This window comes from Ursus arctos, unplaced genomic scaffold, assembly GCF_023065955.2.
Source record: "Ursus arctos isolate Adak ecotype North America unplaced genomic scaffold, UrsArc2.0 scaffold_3, whole genome shotgun sequence".
Lineage (NCBI taxonomy): Eukaryota > Metazoa > Chordata > Mammalia > Carnivora > Ursidae > Ursus > Ursus arctos.
The window spans coordinates 55,195,449-55,204,415 of NW_026622985.1; the positions used below are offsets into that span (position 1 = coordinate 55,195,449).

The window sequence follows — 8,967 nt, forward strand, 5'->3', positions numbered from 1 at the left end:
GCACAATGAGTGGGTTTGGGGGGGGCCCCCGGAGTCAGGGATTTTTACCTTTGGCAGAGTGCACCTCACTTCTTGGCCCAGATTTTAGGCAGGAGAAGAAGAGCATCAAAGTGCACAAAGCATCAGCTTGCACTTGAAGGAGCAGACCTGGACTCAAGGACCTTAAGAGAGGTTCCCAGCAGGGTCCTTGCTCCCCTATCCTATTCCTGGCCCTGCGGGTCCCTTGTTTCTGCCGGAGCCCAGAACTCGGATCCAGCCACGTCCGCCTTCCTGAGCTTGCAGGCGCTGCCTCTCGCCCGGACTAGGCCTCGGCGGGCTCCGAAGTCTTCTGGACCCGCTCTTCCAGGACTCGACGGGACATAGCCTGGGACAACCCTGGCTGCGGGAACTCCTTTCCAGTCGGGCTGGAAGCCAGGAAAAGACCCCTGCCTCCAGTCCGAGAGCCCGGGCTATCAGAACCTCCTTGCAGCCGGCCACGTGTGGGTCCTGCGCCTTCCTGCGTCCGCCGCGGCCCTGACCGTGGAGGCGGCCATGGTGCCGAGGACTTGACCTTTGCTGCGCGAGGGGAGGGCGCTCTCTGAGCTGCCGGGAGGGGGATTCTGCTGTCTCCAGCTTCTCCCACCCAATAGCAGCCCGGACAACCCACGCAAGCTGCGCCGCTCACCCCCAGACCCCCCTCCATTTTGTGCAGTATCTGCAGACCCGCAGCCCAAACAAAGCCCCCAGCAGTGCGCTCACCACCTCCTTTGCGAGCTCTGGTCCCCAACTCCCCTCGACTAAGAGGCTCAGAGCTAAAGCCAAGCGGTCCAAGGCCGTCCCCAGCGCCCCCTTCTCCCGTTTGACTCCAGCCGCCTTTGGCCAATGTCAGGGTATCACTTTGGGTGTCAGCCGGGCCGCTGCCGGTGCCAGCGTCCCGGAGCGGGGTTCGGGCTCCGGGCTGCGGGCGGCGCTGGGCCTCTGGCCGGGCCGAGCCGCAGAGGCGCGGGGCGCAGCGAGGCCCGAGGCTGCTTCCCGGCCCAGGCCCAGGCGGAGACCCGGGGCTGCCCGGAGCGCCCGGATTCGGGTCCACCCCGCGGTCCTGCGTGCCCAGCTCGCTCTCCGCTCCCTCGGATGTCACCCCACCCCTCGGCCCGGGGCTCAGAAAGCGGAAGTATTTGGTAGAGAAAAACACGGTTTCTTTTCAGCCCGTCTCAGGACCCCTTTTAGAGAAAATGCTCCTGTCAAGTTTTATTTCCCGTGCAAACCACCTTCCATGCTGCCAAGAATTAAGACCGGGAGAGATTAAACACCCGATTATTCTCTTGGGGAGGGCGGGGCGGGGCGGAGAAGCGGGCACCCGCACAGAACATTCGTTTCAATCGGCTTGTCCTCATCAAACAACGCCTAGACAGGCCCGCGAAGGCCCGCTCCCGGGCGCCCGTGACGTCAGCCTGCAGCTGCGGGGCGAGTCCCCGGCGCGGGTGCCCGGCCGGGCCCTCCAGAGTCCGCCTGGCGCGGGCCTGGGATGCCGCGCCTTGACCTCGGCCGGACGCCCGCTGCCCTGCTCCTTCCACACACGAGCCTTCCGAGCAAGGCCGGCTCTGGAAGGCTTTGAGCCTCCATTTTGAGCGGAGGCTTCATTTAGGAGCCTGGAGGCTTTGGAGCCTCGCCTCTGCCCCGGGGCGCGACTTCGGGCGGCGCTCCGAGTCCGCGGCCGCGCGCGTCCTGGGGTCCACGGCCCCGCACTCGGGGCGAGCCCCGCGCCGCGCCCTGCCGCCCGCCAAGGTTCCAGCGTCGCCGAGAGGCCGTTGTAAACGCTTTCTGCCCGCTGGATCCAGCCTTCAGCGGCGCGACGGAGCCGGGAACAAATGAAATGAACTGTGACAAGGCCTTAGCTGCTTTCGTGGAGGGATTTTCCTGCGCCCGCGTCTCTTTTCTTCCCTTTAAAATCAAATTAAAAATAGCAAACACCTCGCAGGCATTCGGCGGCGCTAGGTAGAGGCGCGAGGGTTGAAGCAGCCGATCAGAAAGTGGGTGTTTTCATAAAGAATGAGGCCGGCTGTTATCTACCCGGCGGCCTAGCAGTTGAAAACTTAATTATTGTGTGCGGGTCCTAAAACCTGGGCATAAATCTCCCCAGACCGCTTGGATAACGCTACATCATTGCTTATGAAAAATGGGATGGGAGCTACTCGCTGCACATTTCTCTGATTCTCCAGGTCTTGGGCTGCTGACACGCATTCGATCAACTTTAAAGGAATGCGCATAAATCAGGAAGCCCCTAGCGTCTCTCCCGTAGAGGTCCGCAAATCCGGAAGGGCGCCTCTGAACCCACCAGGTCTGGGGCTTAGCAGTCCGGGACAGCCTTCGTCTCCGCTTCGAAACTCCGGAATTCGTAGAGAGGAAGCGAGACGCCGCATCTTCACCGAACCCTCCACACACACGCAGCAGGGTGTAATCTGCACACATATTATACGGTGAAATCTGTGTCATTAACTACCCGCACACACACGTATCACCCTCAGCTGAATTTCACTGCCTCGTGAATTTTTAAGAAAACACTTCAATTCGGTTGAGTTTTTTTAAAAAAAGAATAATTTTCTTTCCCCCTTTCTTTAAAAATTGCTTATCTTTTTTTTTAAAAAAAACAGTTTAAACGGATGGCTTCAGTTCTGCATCAGGGATAAATAGTTAAATGCAAAGTGACATTTTACAGTCATCCACTTCAAATACCTTAATAAATTTGACAGAATTAAGAGCATACGGGAAAAGAGTTTTTTTTTAAGTCCCACATTTACAATTTTTTAAAAGGTAGGCCATTACAGGATTAAAAATCTTTGCAAATTTAATAGATGAAAACGGTGTCTGTTTCCATATTTACAATGTCTCGTTCAGAAAAGGTTTCCCTTTTAGGAAAAAAAAATGTGAATCAGCTATTCAACAACACTCCTGCTGTCTGGTGTTATTATTCTTAGGTGGTGGCTGGAGTCCTCCTGATTGTCTTTTTTTCTAAAGGTTTAGGCTAATTGCTACTTGGGCATTAGGGAGCCATCATAATCCAAGCTTACTTCAGGTTATCTGGTAGATCCATGGGAATTTTAAATAAGAGAGGAGTTAGGTAAGACCGACATTATCAAAGACCATTTTAGAACAGGGGAAAACAAAAACAAAAACAAAACCCAGATATATCTTCTGTCATTCGTTTCAAAAACCGAAGGGAGAAAAAAAAAGAAAACTACTACTTTACCCAGAGTTCCTGCGATGGGTTGTGGAAGGGGCGGTATTCCGGCTGCAGAGCTGCTGTTGGCCTCCTTCCTAGGCCTGAGGCTCAGAATATTTCTTACATCTAAAGAAAAATATCCCCCGTCAACAGAAGAGTCCCCTTTGGAGCTGTTCCGTAAACACACAGTATGATCCAGCTTTGAGGGGATTTTCCACCACTTTAAACATTTGGGGAGAAAGTTGTTACTTTGGCTCGATGGCAGCTCATTTAGAAAGGGAGTGCTGGGGCGCACGGTGTGGGGGGCTTGATCTGAAGCATCGTTTTCATTTGTTTCCACAAGTGGAGTGAAAATCCACTTTCAGGACAGCAAAATTGGATTGCACTTCACAAGACCATTCCATATGTATGTTTTCAAGACCACGCTGTTTCTGAGACAGCTTTAGAGATTCTAGAATTCTCCACTTATAAAGAAGCTCTAAGTCTTCAGGTTGGGGAGGTTTCCGTCAGCCAGGTTCCTAACCAACCAATATTTTTTCCATAAAATGATAAGTATGGTTTTTTGATTCACAATTACTTTCCTCTAACATAAAGATAAAATTAATGTCATCTCAAAATTCCACATCCTAAGGCTCCTGGTTCCACCAACATATATATATAATATATATTATATATATAATGTATATATACACATAGGTATATATATGCATAGCATGGATTTGACAAAAACACATTACCCTATGTGTATATTAAATATAAAACATACATATGTATTATTTATGACTCTAAACACAGCACCTGATGTGTTGTTGGGGGTCAGTAAGTAGTAGATATAATATTTATTATAGTTTTGATGGTGATGGTTAATATTAAATGTATCTATTTCTTCCACAAATCAAATGGCAGCTTCACACGCTCCGGGATAAGATTGCACATGCCACCCAGGAGCAGCGCTCCGCTCTGAGCTATCCGGGATAACTCCTTCTGCATCCACAGTATGGTCATTTTGTAGACACGAGCTCTTTAAGCTCCCCATACTGACCTCTGAAGAGGTGAGCTTCTTTGACTTTCTGAAATGTAACTCTAGAATACTAGAGTCAGCAAGGCATCTGAAGCGTTTTATTTGCCGTATAGACTCCCCTACAGCTCTAATTAGGACGGTAGACCACCTTGGAGGGTGAGGGCCAGCAAAGAATGGTTATTTAAGAACACCTTTTAGACTGTAACAAACACGTACAGCTTTAAAGCAGATCTGCAGAAATCTGATGCGGAACAAGGGCTGTGAAGACAAATCAAACTTGGCCATTAAAGGAAAGGAGCAAAACTTCATCATGTAAAGTACATTTTGTACCTCAACTCTAGAAATCGCCTTAAATTACAACATGTTGGATCATCAGTAATTAGTGATACTCTTCTCTGTACAGATTCTACCAATATATACACAAGCACACACGAGCACCGATATGCAAACGCATACATGTATACACATATATATAATATATATTCACATATATACAGGCACATGTATAACTTACATATATTCAAATTTGTTCCATCTGGAGCCAAAGAAATGAGTACTAAATCTCTAAAACAAGGAGTCAAGGAGGTAAGACCTTTTGATTCCCTTGAAGCTGAAGAATTACAGGGAAGCTTGTCAACGCGAGGTGGCGCCCTTGATCTACTAATCCAGCCGAGGCCAATTCATGAGCTGTCAAAAGTCAAGGTCACAAATTGTCTTTTTTCGTCAAGGTCAAGGTTTAAGGCCTTTCCTAGTCCTGTCATTTCAACAAATATCAAAACCTGCCCTTTCAGACACACGCAGACCCAACAGCAAATTTTAAAATACTGCAGCCCGGGCATCACTGATACTAAACAACTGGTTTTCATTTTCCACAGTGAGCCAGGGAATTTATACTATCTCTTCCTCCTTTCTTCTTTCTCCTTTTTCAGAATGCTTAACACTTCAACTCTCCTGAAGCACTTATCCACATTTTTAGGATTTTTGTTATGAGGGATTTCTCCTTTTGCTTAAAAAATCTGTCGTGAAAAAAAAAAAAAAGGCTGAATAATAATAGAAAAGAATGGTCCTTGGTTTGTATAGGACAAACCCGCTCCTTTTCTTTCTGTGCAGTGCACATTTAGCTTGGAAAATAATGAGTATTTTCTTCAGATTTTAATGGCAGTGACTATTTTATTGCCATAATTAATACTTCTATATCACTATCTACAAATCTAAGGTTTTTAATTATTATTTTTAGTAGAAATGTTTGAAAATCAGGTGCACAAATACATTTTCACAGTGTGCTGAATGTCTTTATTTACAAGATAGCATTTTATAGTGAATGTGAACACAATGAATGTGCTGGTTGAAATAACTGCTTGATAAAAATGTGCTGTAAAGATGAAACCCTAAACTTCCTAATGCAGTCTTATAACACAATAAACAAGGAAAAAAAACACTAATCCCTTAATAGATCAAAATATAGAATGTAAACATCTTAATGTTTCTGGGGGAATGGATTTCCGTTCTGAGTTTTCCAAAAAACAAAAAAGCAAAATTACTCTCCAGCAAAATGTTTAGTAAATATTTGGAAATACCAATTGAAATGAAACATGAATTCTCTTCAAACCGGAGTTCACCAGGTCGGGATGGACCTCTCAGGAGATCTGATAAAGTGAATTCTATGAAACATCTGATGCTTTAAATATTTTTTTTAAGTTATTAAATTCTTTGGAAAGTAAATTATATCAAGCAGAAAATATAATCCAAATGCCACAAAATATGCTGGTTATGAGCAATTTAAAATTATTGTCAGAAGGACATTCCCACCCTGGGGTCTCCTTGTAGCCTCAAAGGCTCAGCTGGTTGTATTGACTACCAAGACCAATGATCCTCGGAAAAGCTTTCTCTCCCTTTCTTCATTGTAAATAGCCCACGATCATTATTTCAGTACCTTCTTCTCTCTCCCCCTCTAAATCTATACATAAGATGTTTGCAGAATATACAACAATGGTAGGAATTTCACTAAGATATACCTGAGCAGTCACTTAACATGCAGAGGGGATGGCAATGGCGACCCAAGGACAAACAGATGTTTACAACAGCCTCTTGCTTTTGTAACCAACTTTTGGATCATTACCATATAACACAGTATCCTGAAATATTATGGTCACATAAATACTTACAAGATTTCAGTAAATGCGCAACTTATCTGAAATTGCATATTTGGGGGTTGACGTTTGACTCTAGAGTTTGTCATTTAACGGTCTGGTGGGGTTGGCGGGAGAACTGGAAGTCTTTACCTTTTCTTAGAGTAAAGTTCTAAAAGAGTTGTAGATTCCACCAAGGAGAAAGAGATCCCCCTTAGGAAAGCAAAATGCCAGTGTCTTTCTCTTTCTCTTTCCCATTCTTCAATTATTATTATTAAGCATTATGTTCATTATCTGGGCAAAGCAACCAGTTCTGAAGCATTTCTCCAGGTTGCCCTCTCGCTCCACTTTTAATCCATTAACTAGTGGTCTTCAGTTTGTTGATGACTTTTTTCTCTTTGACCCTCCTGTTCTGGAACCAAATTGTAACCTGCCGCTCAGAGAGATTTGTCGTGGCTGATATCCGCCTCCGTTTGTCCTTGGTAATGAATTTGTTCGTAGCATATTCCCGTTCGAGTTCTTTTAATTGCACCTTGGTGTAAGGGACGCGCTTCTTTCTCCCCCGCCTGTAGGAGCTGGCGTCTGAGGGATGAGAGACCACGTCTGGAAGATAGGGAAGAAGGGAAGTTACACAGGGATCACACCCAGGCCAGGACACAGGCGACAGCTCGATCTGAGCCACCCGCCTTGCAGCGCCCAGCTGCCCTTTGCCATGCATTGCACAATCCAGCCTTCCACTACAGTCTGGAGGGTCGGTGGGAAGGGTGGTTAGTTCTGCATTGAAATGAAATCGCCTAAGGCTCCAATGACCACCCCAACCAGGCCATCCTGTCTGCACAGCGCTGGCTTCCCTTGAACGCCTGGCCCGGCGGCCCACACCTTAGCGCCAGGCTCAGGGGACAACACTTCCATGCCTGACTCCTCTCTGTATACCCCAAGCCCCAACACTTGATGCTTCCACACTGAAGCCATTTTTTTTTTTTTTTTTTTGAGAGAACGAATAAGGGCAATTTGGGAAACCGTTTCCAGGTCAATTTTCCATCCTTAAGTCGATGTCAAGGGTTGGGGAGGGCGGGGCACAGAGGGAGAAGGGAGCCAGCCAGGGTCCCCACAAGCTTCTCCCCAGCCATCCCTCACCCAGGGAGAGCCAGGAGCCAGGCCAACTCAAGGGCAGTGCGGACCGCGCCAGCCAGCCGGGGTCGGGCGCCTAGGGGTGCAGCGCCCCCAGGACAGGACAGGGGAGAGCAGAGGGGCAGAGGGTGACCCGGGAGCGAGCGGCAGAGAAGCTGGAGCAGAGCCGGAGGACCCGGGTTGAGAAGGGGGCGCCATTTACCGGGCAGAGTGGACTTCCAGAGGTGGGGAGGCTGCGCCTGCTCTTTGGGGCAGTACATTTGGCCGTTCCAGCCGTTGGGCAGCGCCCAGGGCTGGTAGCTTTCCATGGGAAGACCCAGGGGCTCGTGGCGCGACTCGCCCGGGCCCCCGAGGCCGGGCACCACCGGCATATCCAGGTAGCCAGGCACGGGCTGATGGTGGTGGTAAGGCCCGGGCGCGTAGCCCTGGTGGTAGAAGGCGAACTCCTTAGCGCGGGAGCTGAACTCCTCGGCCGCCGGGCCGGCGGTATCCATGTACTTGTCCGCGAAGGCGGCGGCAGCCGCGGCGGCCGAGGCGGGCTGCGCGCACGACTTGATGGCGTTGGGGTGCGGGCCCATGCGGGCGCACGGGTAGTAGCCGCTGCCGAAATAGCCGTAGGGCAGCGCCGCGGGCCCCGACGAGCTCTGCGCCGCCGCCGAGCAGGGACTGCACTGCTTGGCGGCCTCGGCGCCCGCCGGGCCCGCCGGGCCGGGCCCTCCCGAGGACGACGCAGCCGCTGCCGCTGCAGCAGCAGCCGCTGCGGCGGCGGCGGCGGCGGCGGCCGACGGGGGCGCCTCCCCGGGCGAGCTGTTGTAGGCGGCCGCGGCGCCGGGCGCCAGGGGCGCCGGATGTGCCATCAAGTTGCGGCACTGGTTGGCTGCGGCCGCCGCAGCCGCTGCGGCCGCCGCCGCCACCGAGAAGTTGCCCCCCGCGGCCGCGGCCGCCGGGTGGGGGAAGCCCCCGCCCCCGGCCCCGGCCGCCGCCGCCGCTGCCGCCGCTGCCGCCGCCGCCGCCGCCCCTTCCATGTTCTTGTTGAGTTCGTCGGCCACCAAGCCACCGCCGTTGTCGTAGAGAAACATGACGGTGGGCTCGATCCAGCGGGGGTGGAGGAGCACGGAGGCTGTCATAGCCCGAGCCGCATGGAGAAGACCCCAGTGGCGCTGTTTTAAAAAGCCCCCAAGAAGTGAAGAGCGCGCGGCGCGGGGCCGGGGCCCGAGCGAGGGGGGCGGATCGCGCCCCGCGGGGTCGCGCCAGGCGGCCGCCCATTGGCCCTCCCCCCCCCCCGCTCCGCCCACGGCGTATGCAAAGCGGGCGGCTCCAACCCCGGCTCTGCGCTGTGCACCCGCGGTCCCCGCCGCCGCCCGCGCGGTCCCCAGCGCCAGCGCCCGCCGCGGGGCCGCGAACCATTCACCCAGGGGAGAGGCGGGGGACGCGGACGAGTGGGGGCGGAGGACTAGGCGGGTGGGGTAGGCAAAGAAGGGCGGCCT

General features: G+C 51.7%; 1 protein-coding gene across 3 annotated transcripts; it reads right to left on the minus strand.

Moving 5' to 3' along the window:
• Positions 1 to 1,731: 1,731 nt before the first annotated feature.
• Positions 1,732 to 8,706, minus strand: HOXA13 (homeobox A13). Of its 3 annotated transcripts, XR_008956372.1 has the most exons (4): positions 7,683 to 8,706; positions 4,735 to 6,952; positions 3,227 to 3,325; positions 1,732 to 2,438 (listed from the first exon to the last, which is right to left on the minus strand). XR_008956372.1 is itself a non-coding variant. In XM_026508326.4 (2 exons), exons 1-2 carry the CDS (start codon positions 8,605 to 8,607, stop codon positions 6,708 to 6,710), a joined length of 1,170 nt encoding a protein of 389 aa, XP_026364111.1. In that variant the 5' UTR covers positions 8,608 to 8,706; the 3' UTR covers positions 3,974 to 6,707. The 3 variants fall into 3 exon arrangements, 1 of the variants encoding a protein (XP_026364111.1); XR_007188165.2 differs by lacking the exon at positions 1,732 to 2,438 and having other exon boundaries at positions 2,752 to 3,325; XM_026508326.4 differs by lacking the exons at positions 1,732 to 2,438; positions 3,227 to 3,325 and having other exon boundaries at positions 3,974 to 6,952.
• Between the last annotated feature and the right edge of the window lie 261 nt (positions 8,707 to 8,967).

Coding starts and splice junctions, on each gene's coding strand:
- HOXA13 (XM_026508326.4), bottom strand. CDS start 8,607: ATGACAGCCTCCGTGCTCCTCCACCCCCGCTGGATCGAGCCCACCGTC. Junction 6,953..7,682: donor CTGGAAGTCCACTCTGCCCG/GTAAATGGCGCC, acceptor CCTATCTTCCAG/ACGTGGTCTCTCATCCCTCA.